General features: G+C 38.8%; 1 protein-coding gene across 5 annotated transcripts in view; it reads right to left on the minus strand.

Annotated features, from left to right (window-relative positions):
- ltbp1 (latent transforming growth factor beta binding protein 1) overlaps positions 1-16,889 on the minus strand; it is a 121,682-nt gene that overhangs the window by 20,211 nt on the left and 84,582 nt on the right. For all 5 annotated transcript variants that reach the window (XM_035171962.2, XM_035171958.2, XM_035171957.2 and 2 more), the window contains 5 exons: positions 16,189-16,314; positions 10,262-10,381; positions 7,692-7,814; positions 2,596-2,721; positions 2,059-2,187 (listed from right to left, as the gene is read on the minus strand). In XM_035171962.2, coding sequence (XP_035027853.1) covers positions 2,059-2,187; positions 2,596-2,721; positions 7,692-7,814; positions 10,262-10,381; positions 16,189-16,314 — 624 coding nt within the window. The remainder of the gene's footprint in view (positions 1-2,058; positions 2,188-2,595; positions 2,722-7,691; positions 7,815-10,261; positions 10,382-16,188; positions 16,315-16,889) is intronic.

Consider the following 16,889-nt stretch of genomic DNA (forward strand, 5'->3'; position numbering starts at 1 on the left):
GCAGCAACATCCATGGATTCTGGGAAGAACTGTCAGGGCAGCTGGAAAGTATTTGACCTTTTCAGTTTTCTGTCCCATCCTGCTTAATTTGGCTAAATATGGCATTAACAATAGTTAATATTCAGTAATACTCCACAGTGCTTATTGAAATGCATGATGGTGAAGCCAACAAAGCCAGCATAACTATAACTACTCATCTCTAGTTATGTCTTTGTTCTGTTTTTGTGCATAGTGAGCCCACCTTCAGCAGTGATATCCTATATTCAGCTCCAGTCCTGTTCGAAATGACCACATCTAATTCAATGTGCATGAGAAAAAGCAGCTTCAACCCTAGATTCATACACTCCTGTGTTTGTCCATCGTCCATTTTATTCTTTTAAATTTAATAATCTACATCTGAAGAAAATATTGATATTCCAACAGTCTTTTCTCAGTCACTATGACTTTGCATTTCCTGTATTTAATTGCCCACTACTAGCTTGTTAAGCTGTCACCACCATTAACCACAACCAGTGTTAATATTAGCGTCCATGTTGCCTAGGAACCATGTTCTCACATCTTAACCACAGTGTACACAACTTCCCACAATGTAACCATGAGAAATTATGCATTTTCACTTTTTGTTTTACACTGACTGCAATGGAGCCACCAAGGAAAAGAACGATTTGGCAACATTTTGATTTGTTTTTTCTCCAATCAAACTATGTGCATAAAAGTGTAACATAGATGTTTTTTATTGAAATACATTTTTTTCAAGGGCTTCACCACCACTTCCACAACGATCACCACCACTATCTAGACACTGGAGGATCTTGTCCTATGTCTTGTCCTCATTGGGTCTTTTATTTAATGAAGATGCTTCTCACTGTCAGAATCGAATCTCTAAAACAAACTCTGTTTGTACCTTTGATCTCTCCTTATTGCACTGGTTTCATAAAAGTGTGACACTCAGACACACACATACACTTGAGTCTGAGCCCCCTGCATAAATCATGAGGCAGAGAGCAACAAATATCCCTCCTTGTCTAGACAGCCAGATCAAAGGCTTCCATCTGTTTCTTTTGCTCTTATTTTTTCTTTTCTCTGTTTTTTTCTCTGAGGCAGGAGGGGGCATTAAAAACAGCACTGCCACAGAGACCAACACGCCAGCCAAGGTTTAGAAAACAGGATCAGCATATGTCAAGGAAGCTGAAGACTTTTTCTTCATCCTTCTTTCTAGCTCAGACAAAGTGGTAAAGATGGTAGGAGTTAAGGAAAGTAACAATCATACAAGTGAACAGGATGAAAGTTACATTAAATGTAGCATTAATCTTGGATAAAGTCAAAATACATCAAATACAAGCTCGACTAATTTAAAAAGTGGGCGAGACTTTCTGTGACTGCTAAATCATTTCAAATCATATTTACAAAATAAGGAACATTATGTATTAATTGGTAATTATGAATTCGACTAAACAAACATTACATGGAGTCCCTTAAGGATCCACTGAGCTTCTTTTATAGCTACATGTTCCCCTTTGATGCTCTCAGTTTAACGAATATTACAACATCTCTCATCATATTTATGTAGATGACACACAACTCTATGCAACAATGTCACCAAGTGAATACCTTCATTCACATTTATTATCACTTATACTTATTTATCTATTTACATGTGCACCTTACTGAAACATAAATTGTGAACAGACATATGATTACGCCCCTGTGTACATTGTGGCCCTTTTATGACTAGTTTACTAGTATTTGTGAAGAGAGAAAATGTGTGTGTGATTGTTGGATTGTCAGAAAGTTACAGAAACTGTTGGATACAGCACTCCTAATCTGAGTGGGTTAGCCACTCAGCTATCTAACAAGAAATTCTGAGTAATAGCATAATTGCTTTACATGACTGGGTGAGGACTTAAATTGGTATATTTTAAAACAGGCAGATGAAAACACTGCGTGGTTCCTCTCAGACTTCTAAACCTAATATATGTTCCCACGTATTTTTTTTTTTAATAAAACACAAACTGTGTGTGTGTGTGTGTGTTTCCTTTGTATGACATTGCATCCTACCATCACAGGAGGGTGTGTCGAGGTTGGCAGTAAATCCACTCTCACACACACACAAATAGGATCCTTCTGTGTTGACACACTCGCCGTTGGGGGAACAGAGTTCTGGCTCATCCATACACTCATCAACATCTGGGATGACACAGAAAGAGACATACTTAGAGGTGTGTGTGTGTGTGTAAGTAAGTAAGTCCATCTGTGCATGCCACAGTGCAGTGATGGTTTGGCACTGCACTGCTCCTGCTGGAGGAAATTTGACAAGATGGGGGCTACAGGGGGAGAGTTAACCCAAGGAAACCACCAGCACCCATCTGCTCAGACTCATTCCAAACCAAACTTGAGGAAAACCACTGATTGTCATGTATTGATACGGTGTGTCAACAATACTTGGCAATTCAGATAATATCACATAAACAGCAAAGGCCAAAGGTAACAGGAGCGTAATACCAACATGTGTGCAATATGTGTGTGTTCATTTGTTCAAGCAGAGCTACACAAACACGTGGTGGTGAAAGGATGTGTCCTTCTGTCCGAGCTCACCTCTGCAGCTGGTACCATCGATCTGCTGGTATCCCCGTGGGCAGGTACAGGTGTAGGAGCCCATGTTGTTCACACACTCCCCTACAGCCTCACAGGGCCTGGCTTCCTCCACACACTCATCCACATCTAAAATATACACACGTCAGTCCCATTAGAAGAGGTTCTTCAGATTGAAACAGACATTTAGAGACACAATCATATAGTGTTCTAGTCTTCACAATTTCAAATGACCTTTTAAGACTTGGTTTTAGGGTTAGAATTAAGGATGTGTGTGTGTGTGTGTGTGTGTTGGTTCCTGTACTTTCTTTGTGAGGACCATTTTAAGCATACACCGTACAGAGTTAGGACATTTTTGAAAAGTGAGGACATTTTGACTGGTCATGTCTATCTGTAGTTATGAGGGCCAATTTCGGTTCAATACCATCACTGTGTGCACATTTTGATGTTTGGAGGACATTTTGCCTGGTCCTCACAAATTCAATGGGCTGTTTGAAGGTTAAGACTTGGTTTTAGGGTTAGGGTTAGAATGAGGTTTACGCTAAGGTTAGGCATTTAGTTGTGAAGGTTAAGGTTAGGGTAAGCGGCTAGGGAATGCATTATGTCAATGAGTGTCCTCACAACTATAGAGAAATGTGCATCTGTATGTGAGAATGCCCAGCCACTGTGGTGCAGATAGGGGAAGAGAGGAGCTGCTAAAAGCATTTATACTTATATCTGAGTCACCTTCAGTTGTGACCATGTGTGTGGTTACCAGCATATTTACAGGTTGCTTTGCATTATTAGTAAAGACACTTCGAAGACATTACTGTTATCTTAAGTATCAGGTTAGTAGATAACATTAATTTGCAAACATTAACAGAGGAAAATATATTTATACACAAGATACAATAGTACCTCATGGTTAACTCTCTGCCCTCTAGTGGCCATTAGGACGCATTGGTGTGCAAAGACACCACAGGTAAACAGCAACATTCCTCCTCCTCCTCCTCCTCCTCCTCACTGCAGTACCACTCAACCACTGAATTTGCAGTGATTAATGTATGTGACACTGTGTCCTTGGTAAATTAAACAGAAATACATCACTGACATGTTTTCATGTTTAACATCATAAAAGGCAGCAGCAACAGACCCGAGGAGGTGGGGAATTACTATTCAAGGCTGGTCAATACGATTTTTAATGTTATTACTGGAATGTTACATATTTAGAGAAGATGCTTTTTCTAGTGTCATTCGATTTACATTATGAAGGGCAAACTTTAACTAACTAGAATGGCACTCAGTGGCACACATCCCTCCACCAAGAACCATCAGTCCCCTTAAATTCAATCAAACTGCACCAAAATCCACCCATTATTGAGTTCTTCCCTGGCCCAAACTGCATCCTTCCACCAAGTTTCGTGGAAATCTGTTTGGTTGTTTTTGAGTATACAAAAAGACAAAACAAATCAACAGACAAAAGGACAAAAGAGAAAACATAATATCCTTGATTAATTATAACCCCAATAATCAACATATACATGAATTAACACATCTTTGAATGAATACACTAACTGAATGTTAACAACAGGTAGACCTTATGGACTTAGGAGAGGAGGTTATTGAGGGCTCTTGTAATATCCAGCATTAGATTGCACAGGTTTATCTAGAGTCGCCACTGAGTGATGTCGCTTACAATTATATAAGCTAGAGCATACATGTGCAGTATGTGGCTGAAAATATGAATGGTCCAATCTGCACTGTGCTGGGTTGTGTGTGTTCATGCTTATTAATATAAAACCCAGATAGCGATAGGAATCAATTTTGTTGTGTGAATAACATCGATGGCAATGCTGCAGGGGAAAAATAAGAAGTTAAACTCTCCAGCTCCATCTTGTATGAATCATATCATATGTTGTGTTAAGGCCCTTTTTAGTGTACATATAAAATGCATATGTGCCTGTGAGGATCAACACTCATAGACTGTATATAAAGATGGAGGACATGACAGCTTCCCAAAAGTGAAGCCAGATCCTCTTGTTTGCTCCCTAGTGGCTGACTGCAATATATATCATAAATCCCATCCCCTCCAATTACAAATAAAATGTTTTTTTCTCAAAGATGGCTTCTGTTATTTTAGGTAGGTCTTTTCACGCTGATGTATGTTCAAGTGTTCATTTTTCTTCTGTAAGTCTGGCTTTGTTTAGTTATTATGATGCTATACAAACAGGGTGAAAGACTCATGAATGGACGGGGGCATATATTGACATGCACCACAAACACTATTGTACAGACTGTGGCTCCAAATGACATCAAAATTCCAAGTAGGAAAAAGTGCAGGCTAGCACGCATATACTTGATATTTAATATTTAGATGCGTCATTCATCTTTACACCAAAGCCTATTATTCTCCTTCCTTATGTTTAGCTGGTGAATAGTAGTGATCATGATAGTAGGCAATGAGCGCGGCTAAAACACAGAAGGCCAAACCTGGAATCACAGTACAATTTAACCCAACCACAAACTCCTGACTCACAAATAACCAGAGTTAAATCAATGCACTGACGATTTATTGCATGGCTTTTGTATTTTGGGATTTCACTGTTCCTCCCTGTCAATAGCTAACGGCACTTTTTAGTCACAGTGTGTACTGCACAGTAAAAGACCAACCTGGTTTGACACATCTTCATATTTTGTGTTTATAAAACGTGTTTGTAGAACATGCTGCCCTGTATCTCCACTGTGATGCCAGCGGAGAAATCGCTCAAGCCAGTGATGGTGAGGTTTGTTATGTGGTTTGCTACCACCCATCATACAGTTATCAGTTACATGTTATTTAGCTGACACTTTTATCCAAATAAGTGCATTCAACATCTGTTAGGGGCCAATCGGGGTTCATCATCTTGCCCAAGGACACTTCGGCACGGGCTGGGATTTGAGCCGCCTGCTGGTTGGAGGCTGACCGCTCTACCCCTCAGCCACAGCCACCCGACAGTCAGTCCATATTATTCATTATACAAGTTAATTCATGATTCAACTGAATTTAATCTTTCTCCCAGCACAGGGGAGAGAGAGCTACTCCAGGTCACCACAGACAGTTCTGCCTTATCCTCCTCTACATCTACCCCTCACCCCCAACCCCTTTCTTTTCCTGTCAGAGGATCATCAATGATGCAGTTGGCTTTTATTTTGCACGACACAGGACAATAGGGGTAAACCAGCACTGTGTTATGGTTCCAGATTTTCATGTTAATTATTGTACAGATACATTCCACTATCACCATGACAAGCTCTTATGCTGCAATAGGCCTAGATTGTCAGGGGACATGTGACACATGGAGCCTCTCTTTCCTCCTCTCCTCTCTTCCACAGCGTCATCGTGCTTTATCGTTGCACACAATTGCGATCCTGGATCGTGATCATGATCGTGGTGTGGATTATGATTACAACTAGATGATGCTTAGATATACAATAGGCCTACTCACATATATTGGCAGCACTCATTACAATTGTCATTGCTGCTCCCTTCCCCTCTGTTAGACATTGCTGTATAAATACTTTAGACATTGATACAATTCTCCATTTATGTTAGACACTGTCTTTTCTCACAAATATAGTAAATATTGTTGTTTTATTGACATGTTCTGTTACACATGGCATCTATTGCACTTCTGTACATCTCATCCCTGCTAAAGGTTTTTTGGGGTCATTTTCCTCAATCTTTTTGAGGGTTAAGGGCAGAGGATATTTAGCCCTATGAGGCAAATTGTGATTTTTGAATATGGGCTATACAAATAAAATGTGATTGATTGATATTCAGATCACATATTCAGTCGAGTTTGTTTGTTAAATATCTCACATACCAACTAGGTAAATGACTGTTGAATTGGATCAAACTATTAGACAGCAGGATCAAATGTACAGGCCTTAATTCTTTCTCTCATCATTGAAATTAGTTTTGTTTAGATTCTCTTTTGTTTCTACCTTGAAAAGATGAAACATCTGGTCTTGGGGTTAACCCTAAACTGAATGGGCTCACATAACATTATTTTTTTTACCATAAACAAGTTACATCCACATACATATCTTAAGTTAAAGTGAAATGGCCCCATGCCTGGTTCAGCTTACACAATTTTTAAATAGATGTTTCACTCACTGACGATTTTTGGAAGTTGCCAACAAAAGACCCAGATCAGAGCCAAATCAGCGTTCAATTGGCCGATATGGGTGAACTCGTCGAAGATGCGATACAAGGGGCTAAATATAGATGAATCGGTGCCAATTACAGCCAATCAGAGTGCAGGGATAGGGTGAAGGGGGTGAAGATACGTGTAATGGTGAGCTGCCCCCATTTTGCACATTTCTTTTATTCCTTACTATAGAAATTAATTTAGTAGTAGGCTAAGTTTGACTCAAACCACACAAAATAAAAAAATGAAAGTGTGTAATTATCTAAAAATAAGTACATTTTCCTGTGTTATAAAAAAGTTAAATAATGGCAAAGTTGAGAATGCAATGAATTTCCATTATTATACAACATTGATGTGACGTAGAACTGTTTCACCTCTAATCTAGTTTGATGTGTCATTCTGTAAGCAGCATCACAAAGAAGAGCAGCAGCATCAGGCAGACTCACCATGTCACTTGTGTATGTTTTCAAATGTAGTTTGGTGACCAGACATACTAGTCTGGGCTTTCTCCGGCTGGAAGATTGTGTAGTGTCTTGTTATATCCTCTTATGAGAGAGTTATGTTATCTAAGTGAAGCTGACAGCAGTCACCCACCACCACACCTGCCCAGTTCTCCACCAACCCTCTTCACATGGCTGTTATTCCTTCATTTCTCATGATCCCTGTCTGCTCCTGCTCTCCTGGACACCTGAGAGGCTCATAATTACAAGGCTGTGGTCCGTTGATGAATTTCCAGTCAACATCTTTGGTCAACACTAGCATTGTGATATATATTTCCCTTTGTTAGCGATGAGAGCTTTGTGTGACGCCAAATCCAAGTTCTCTATTAAAAAGCTGACAACAGATGCTACAGTAGATAATAAATACAGAAGGGTAAGCGAGTTGCTGTTTCAATCATGGACCTAGCACTGATGGTGTTCCATATCATACCGTCACACTCGTCTCCAGTCGCTGACACTCGGAAGCCTGGCCCACACTCACAGATAAAGGAGCCTTCAGTGTTCAGACAGTGGCCTCTGGTACAGACCCGCTGATCCTGGCACTCATCTATATCTAAAACAACACATAAGGAGAAAGCAATAGATTTTTATAACATTTTTGAGCTGTAGTTTCGTTGTTTAACAGCAGAGAATGTGATAAGTGCAGTAAATGATCTTGGTTAATCAATATTTAGGAGGAAGCAGTGAAGCTCTGATTTATACAGTCTGAGTGACACCGCGTTGAGAGCTGATCTACTTATATGTCTGAGGCTGAATTACCAACAGCAACAGGTTTATACGGTTAAATGATACTGTCATTGCATGCTCCACTGCCTGAGTCTTCTTTCCCCCCCTCTGTTCTCCATTCCCTCTGAGCCAGTTCATCTGTAGAGTCGAGAACTCAGGGAGCATATCCTTTGTGTTAAGTATTCCTGTTTCAAGGATTCTAGCTTGGCCGACCTGTGTCCTGAACCTGTTTTTATTGTATTCTATGTCGGAGTCTCCTTCATTGTGAATTTACACTTGTCACATGACATTTGTGGTTATTACGTTGTTTATATTGTATAGTTTTTCTGACTACGACAGGTTCTGACAAAACATTGTAAATGACAACAAAACGAAAAGCATCAGAGGGACGATGCATTCCCTGCTTGTGCTGTATACAACCCAATCAGGCATTGCTGGCTTTACTTTATTGTCATCTTGATGTCATTGTGACACAATATATATCAGATGATGATGAATATTTGGTAAATTATACTGAGATACATCAGTAGATTAGCGTCTCTAATCTTATAGGTTGCAAAAATGCAATGCATTAACAAACATTATGATGTAATTTTCACTTATAAAATGATGGGGAATAATTTTCTGATTATTAATAACTTTAGATTCTCCCTTTTTATTAACGGAAATATGTTGGAAAATGTGTTTTTCACACAATATTTTTTTGACCTTGACCTTTGACTGATCATCTCGAAAAGTGAATCAAGTATTATTTTATTATTATAATGACACCACATTCTTATAAAAATGTGTCTTTAGTGATTTTGTCCTGCAGTAAATGTTGTGAGTGCAAAGGAAAGTTATCTTAACTGATAGACCTGGAAGCTTGAGTAATGAAAATTCAACCTTACTAAATAGAGTTGAAAAGTTATCTTGGCAAGAGTCTCAAAACAGAAAATGAAAACCCTTCATTACATCGTGGATTTTCAAAGGTACTCTAACTTTATAGTCTGTATTTCAATCATCTACCACTGCCTCGGGAAATAACCTGAAGAAAACTTTCAGAATGGGTGAATGAGGTACAAATACCAGCATTTAAAAATAAGCTACTATATGTGGAATTACTCTTCAGACACACACACACACACACACACACACACACACACACACACACACACACACACACACACAGTTCTAGAGGATGTGACATATTTGGCAGTGTCACACAAACATCTGCGAGCTGTGTAATTAACTTTTATAAAGGACTCTGTTGCATGGCCTTATTATTTCCTCTCACTGCCATCATCATCCACTGCCACCCCACTGTGGCTTGGCCTGGCTTGCATGATGTGGTAGCATACAGTCAAAACCTCACAGCTAATGCTGTGTCAAGTGGGATAAAAGCAGCAGTAAACTACTGAAAGAGGAGAAATGGGAACACCTTTGGTTTCTGGTAGAAATAACATCACTTCCAGGAAAATGTAGGCCCATACTGTGTGTTCTTTGGAATGATTCAGTGGTTTTACTGCTTTATTGGTGATTTTTTATTATGCCTGTGTTTCCTGACCTAATTTCTGAATGTGTTGATGGCAAAAAAATCACACACCATGTGGTTACGATGTAATCTAATTATTCCAAGAATGGTACATTCAGTTTAATGTGCAAGTAACATATTGGACATTCCTTTTAACTGAGGGGATAGAGATAAACAAATATCTGTACTATATCTATAGTCGAATTATAGTGGGGGTGGACTTGTGTGTTTAGATGTGACCTAAGTATGGCACTGAGAAGAACCAGTTTACACTTTAATGTATCCAAGGATGCATTTCTCCCATGTTCAGTCCAACTTTGTTAAAGATGCATTTATGATTTGAATCAAAGGAAGATATGCATTGCAATAAGGTTCCACTCACATTCAGTGGCTTCAGAAAGTGTCCTAACTAAGTCCAGTCGATTTAGTTTACCATAAGTGTAATTTCAACAAACAGGGTGTGGCTGACCAGTGTATGGGGTGCGCAGCAAAGGGGCTAATCATTTCTGTAAAAAACTGATTTTAGAGTTTTAATTCTTAATTAATTTGCAAATAAATCTATGTCATTTTTTTTGTCTTTTATTTCTATCTCTTTGTCATCATATTGGTTTTGTATAGACATAAAATTGTAGTTTTCCCACTCAAAAGTAAATCATTATGTTTAATTACAAGGTGTAGACAGTGAATGTGTCTGAAAACTTACTGAAACCACTGTACACATACACACATACTGTAAGGTGCACACAAAGTGTTCGACCTACCTGCACACTGGCCTCCCTGTGCCACGAAGCCATCAGGACAAGAGCCACAGTTGTAACTCCCTGGCACATTGAAACAGATGCCAGAGGGGCACACTGTTGTGTTTATGCATTCATCGATATCTGAAAAAAATATATGAAATCTTTCAAAAAGAATTCTATCACACATAGCCAGGAATGAGAACCGTGGAAATCTTGAAAATACTAAGATTAATCAACGTAAGACAAATCAACACAAATAAATACATTTAAAAAAAACATAAGATAAGATAAGCTGGATATGAATCATGAGGAAAAATTCAGGTTGAATTAAATGCTAGATAATAAAAGGGTACTATTCTAGATTAGATTTTAAATCATAGACAGTGGGAGAGGACCAGGAGGCTATTTCAGAGCTTGGGGGGAGATACAGAGAAGATCTGGTCCTCATCAGTTTTAAGACTGAGTGATAACCTCAGTGATGTGGGGGCAGAATATGAGATCAGGTGATCAGTGAATCAGAGCATATTGTAGAGAAATAGTTCATTTTTATAATTAATCCTGGATTGGGAAACCAAAGGACCATTTGTAATCAGAAAAAGATGGAGTGGATCAAACCCAATCAAGAAATCCTTTTTAAATAAACATGACTTTAACTTTGATTTAGTTATTACTTTAGCTATGATTCTAATCTGATAAATGCTGCCCTTAACAACACCTGTTTATCAAAATTAAGACAGAAGCCTCGAGGAAGACCCCGGTTTAAGAGATTTTTAATCAAGCAACAGTTATCAGTTGTACTGCTAATTCAAATTGTTTGTAGTCTGCATACCAGGGATTAAGATTAAGATAAAAGAACCCCAAAATTGTTTCTATGTATAATGGAGTTTTTGCATTCTGATTAAAGAATGAAATCGTGTGTGTTGTGGTCCAAGCTTTTCTTTCCATGTATGCATTTGTATGTGCATGCTGTGCTAGTAAGTCTTATCAACACTGATCCCATACATGGCCACTCTGAAATCTGTAATTGACAGAAATATGACGTAGCGATGGGAAGCTTTAATGCCTAAACTACCACTACAAATACAAAGAAAGCAGTTCAGAAATCCAACAAAAAAGTTCTCATGTCACCTTTTCTGTGAGAAAAGAAAAAATAACTTTAAAAAAAGTAATCATGTACTTCAGGGTGATCCCCTATAGTTGTAGGCCTGTCAGGTTGAGAGAAACACATATAGCCGTTAAGTGTCATCACTGACAAGCATCATGGCAAATGAAAAGAAAAGCAGATGTTGTGCTGTTTGTGGGGAAGCGGTTGCAGTGATGAAAAAGCCCAATCTTGAGTATCAGTACACCTCCAAACATGCCAAACTCAGATGCTCTCTGCCAGAGTCACCACACCACATTCTGACAGGGACAGTATTATGCAAGAGAGTCCTGTGGTGAGCGAGCTAGTAGCTAAGACGCTGCAACCTTTGAAGGAAAATTCTTGCTGCAGGAGAGCTGTTCGAACTGGACAAAGTGAAATTGTCCCAAAGCATCAGTTTGTGTCATAGAACTGTCTCAGAGCAGATGACTTGACTAAAGTTACAAGAAACTGAAAAACTGAAGAGCACAGCAGAAAATTCCCTGGGATGAAGCAGACAAACAAGCAGCATCAAACTAGACATGTTTGTAACATGCATGACACGACCAGAGGTGAGGATTTGTTTTAGCAAGTTGTTTTGGCTAAAAGAAGCGTAGCAGGATCCTTGTTTTCATAAGACATCAGACACCTTGCTAAACACTTCCGGCCACTGCATTAGAAAAGTATTAAAAAAGGAAAGTAAGTTGTGTTTTTTTATCTAAAATTTCAGTGGTTTACATGAATAATAAATACAATATTAAAAATAGCAATTGACACATTGACACAAAAACAAGTACAAAGTCTAGAGGTAATTAAATGATGGCCTGTGAAGGATGTTGTAAACATTTAAATGACCCTTAAGCATAACCAACAACAATTCCTCTCCATTTACCTCATCACAGCAAAAAGCTTTTAGTGATGTAATGGAAATATCACCTCAGGGACAAAACACAACAGTCCCTGCCCTTCATATGTGGCTACACACATGAAAACAGAAATGTCTGAGTTGAAACCTGTTTACATCCTGTTCCATTGCACATGCAATTGGGTGATACAAGGTGATGTGAACATGAGGACTTGAGAAAATTTGTAAATATCATGACTGTAGGTAACTACAGCTCTTATACTGTTGTGTTTATATTGTGTTTCTACTCTCAGATGCATCTGGCATTTTAATTCTGACCTTAAGTGGATAAACTGGATTTAGTTAACATTGCGTGGCAGAAGCCACGCCTGTAAGGACGTCCCCCTTCTGCATGCAGAAGGACTTCATTAGTTAAACCGAAGGAACAGATTTTTTTTTTTTCTTCACCTGATACCAGGGGGGCTCCGTGCATTTTCTTTTCAATGTGTGTAATTTTGTGGTCCAATCCCAGGTACAACCTTTTTACATTAATATGGTATCACCATCTCTACAAATGTACAGTATTATAATTTAATCATTTTGAAAATGCTCACTGACAAAACACATTTGAAATAAAATTGAAATTGTTTATCCTTGATAGAAAAGGTTATCTGCCCCTGAATGCAGTATATCTAAGCTTTCTTTGGAAATATGACCGTAAGACTGTAGTGAATACTTAAACTTTACAGTACTATAACTCTACGTAACAACAGCACCAGTGCAAGAAGGTTCAGCAGTTAAATATGTATGGTAGGACAATCTGCTTGGTTGAGTTTGACCCACAGTGTAATAACTCCTTTTAAGAATTCTAAAATACGTCTAAAAAGTCCTGCTCTTGAGCCTGTTTTTGAATTAAACTATTTTGGTTGTATTTCAGCATGCATATGCCTCACAAAAAACCCCTGATCCCTCCACAGCTGAGGGGAGGAGAGTTCAGAGGAAATAACCATCAGGCCTGTTTGCCCTCACAGTCCTAATTCAGTATCATTTTGGTGGGTGGGGAGAAACTGCGTTGAAATCTCAGGAAACCACGTAATGACAGACTGCCTCATATTTATATCCCAATACGGGGGCGAAGTAGGGAGGAGGGTGGTGCAGACGCTGCTTAACAGTGTGGTGGCTGGTGTCGTCCAAAATTCCATAGACTTCTAATTCTATTAGTATGCACTTAGTGTGCTGAGCTGATGTATTTGACCGAATACTGACCAGCGTCAGAGGCTGCGGCTGTACATACCGTACATACCGTCCTTATCAATCTGTCCATATCCATCGAACACACTGGTCCAGAATCCAATATAGTATCTTGACTGCTTGATTGGCAGAAAATATGGTCAGGAAATTTGTTTTTTGACCCTTGGGGGATGATTTATAAAGATTTTTCATGGAGAAAGATATTCATGGTCGAAGAAGGAATTCTAATATTTTCAGTTAGCCCCTTGATCTTTTGTCTAGCAAAACCTTTTGTACATAAAAAAATGTAATTCTCAGATGTAAATCATGTTACTGGGAACAGTTATGCTTTATTAGTGCTAATTCAGTAGTGCTTATTGCTTCCTGAAAGTCAAAGATACAAGATCTTTATTATCATCATACTCAGGTACAATGAAATCGTATAAGGCTTCTCCCTCCAAGATATATCTATATACATGTGTAAAAAATACATGAACCAGTCGACCTGGAATCTTTAAGTTAAGCATTGTTTTTTCATGTGTCAATCAGGGAACATTTTGGTTCCCAGAAGTAGCTGCAGAATGACCGCTCCTCACTTTAACGCTCTTCTCCAGGGTAAAATTATTTGACTCATCAAGTCACCCAGTCCTTTTGACCTGGACCAAGACCGAGTCTGAGTGAGATGGTGGTAGTTTATTGGTCAAGCTCCGAGGTCACGGTACTTTCTGCTGAGAAGTAGTGAATTTACAGGCCACAGCCTCTTAGGGCTGCTTCAAACTTCTTCGAATTAAAGATCTTCAACCTGTGTCGAATTAAAAAAATTTGGGAGACCACCGACATAAAGAAAAATTACATTTCAAATTTTTCTAGAGACTTGAAATCTCACAAAAACTCTTCTTCATTTTTGATGGTGGTTGGCAACAACTTTTAGGTACATTACCGCCACCTTCTGAACTGGAGTGTGGAACACGTGATTAAACGTGACTTCAGAAGAAAAACAAACCTGGAGGAGTACCGACGTAGTGTGTTCTGTTTTGCAGTTAAAAAAAAGAAAAAAACAAGCAGCTAGCGGCTATGAGTACGCAACATCCAGTTGGTGTTGTTCCCCGGTCAGCTCACTCTCTCGTGCTCTTTCTGTTGGAGCCGATCAACGTAAATATCAAACATCTTCGATATTTCCGATTATTATTTTTTGGACAGATAATCAGCACCGGGTGACCCCCAGCCAGCCAGCGATTATCGTAAGTGGAAAATCGGGCCTAAAATCGCCCTGATTATCCTCTAGTGCACTGCAGCCTTTAACATGATTTAGTTGCACAAACTCTAACTCTTATATCATATCTAGCATTCCTGGCCTGTCCTCAGGCATCACTGAGCCAGGATGTGGACACATAGACCTGTGACATGCAGGTTGACCTACACTGAATGAATCTTCATATCATAAAACATCAATTTCTAAATGGATTAAAAAAGAAGGATGCTGTTCTTCCAAACAAACTGCTTTTCATGACAAATATGTGTAACACTGCCAATTATTCAGATGGAACTGACTGAAGGGGTCAACTTGCAATGCCGCCTGGCACCCATGCTCAACTCATTATCTTTACTTCCTTCCTCTCCCATCTCAGAGAGGTGCTTACCTTCAGTAATTATCACAGACAGAGGCCATAATTCCACTCTGAACTGAAAAACCGCACATTTTATTGAATGTCTGAAGCAATATGAGAAAATCTTTCAAACCTTCTTTAGTTTTTTTAAAGCCTCTATACGGACTTTTAAACAGTTTAAACTTATTTTAATTTGTCTGCCTTTGTAGGCCTACAACAAACAACAAATGAGCCAATCCAGGATAAAATTGGCTTTTTTCTATAAACTTTTCTCAACGTCTGTGGTCCGGTTAGATTACAGGTCAGAGCAACGATTTACGGCAGTCAGGCTGGAAAAGCCTATGTTTACAGGTTCAGTTTCAACACTTTTATTGCCCTGGAGATCCTAGGGTACCCCAGAGATATAGTATACAGCTACGTGCTAGGCTACAGGCTAGGCTAAAAGCTAACGCGTACAGACCAGCGCTCCCGAGTCTGTTCCTCGTCAACTCCAGGTCTCTTACAAACAAGATGGATGAGATCAGAATGAGAATTTTCCTCCTAGAATATATAAGTCTATAAATCTCATATTTAAAATAAATAAATAATGAATAAATACTACAAATACTGTATTTTAGTTTTTTTTTTTTTTTTAATTATATTTGACTTGATTTTTCATGAAAACGACAATGAATAAAATGGAAAAAAATGTTTTGCCCAAAACTGGTAAGGCTCGGAGCAAAAGAAAATTACTAAGAATTGTTTTGCTTCAGCCACCTCTCTGAACACTGTAGTGTGACAGGCTGCTGCTGGCAAGGCTGTAGAATTTAAGTCTTGTTTATTTCCAGTTGAAGGAAAGGTCTATTGAATAACTCTCTTACAATTAAATTTGTGTTTTCATTTTTTTGTTTGTAACAGTAGTTCAAATTAAACCTCAAAACAGTGACATGTACATCCTCATCACGTTTAATTTCATTTAATGGCAGTTAGACAATTATCTCAACACCAACTAAATGAATTAAAGTACCGATTGATCAAATATAAAATACTTTTAAAATACTTGTATCAGTCTCTTCTACAGCTGTTGGGTGCGTGCTGCATATGTGTGTATATATAAGGGTTTATGTATGAGAAAATACATAAGTTAGCAGAAGTTTTGAATATTTACCAACACAACTGGTTCCCTCTTCATCAACCAGGAATCCCCATGGACACACACACAGGAAACTGCCCTCTGTGTTCCTGCAGTCACCGCCAACGCACAAAGATGGGCTTTCCAAACACTCATCTAAATCTGGACGGCACACAGCATACAACATTAGTTAGAACTGAAATGAACATCATACGTTATTAGCTGTGGCTACTAATGTCAGCATATATCATTTGTAATAAGACATTTACAGTATATAAAAGAAAGGTCCACACTTAAATCATTTGTCATACAAAGATACAAAATAACAGCCTCTGTGTCTTATTGGTTGTGTTATGTGAAGTTCAGTTCACCCATCAGAAGGTACTTTAACTATCATGGAAGTATTTTTCATCAGTGCTATCCTAAAGGCTGGACACTTATGAGGTCAATAAACCCACAACGTGTGAACATGTTGATTCTTGTGATCGCCCACTGAACGTGAATGCAGCAAACTCATTTGAGTGACAAGGGAATGCAGGTATTACACTGTGCTCTGCCTGCCTGCTGAGGATGGTTAAAACTTGGATGGGTTGGAAGTCCTGTAACTACTTATGACCAGTGAGTGAGAGAGGGTTAGTTTGAGGTTTTTATGTTGTCATGAACATTATGCAACTGTAGTGGGACAAATTGACAAAGACAGCTGGTGAATGGTGAACTGTGCTGGCCTGTTGCTCTAT

This window comes from Hippoglossus stenolepis, chromosome 12, assembly GCF_022539355.2.
Source record: "Hippoglossus stenolepis isolate QCI-W04-F060 chromosome 12, HSTE1.2, whole genome shotgun sequence".
In the NCBI taxonomy this organism is placed as follows: Eukaryota; Metazoa; Chordata; class Actinopteri; order Pleuronectiformes; family Pleuronectidae; genus Hippoglossus; species Hippoglossus stenolepis.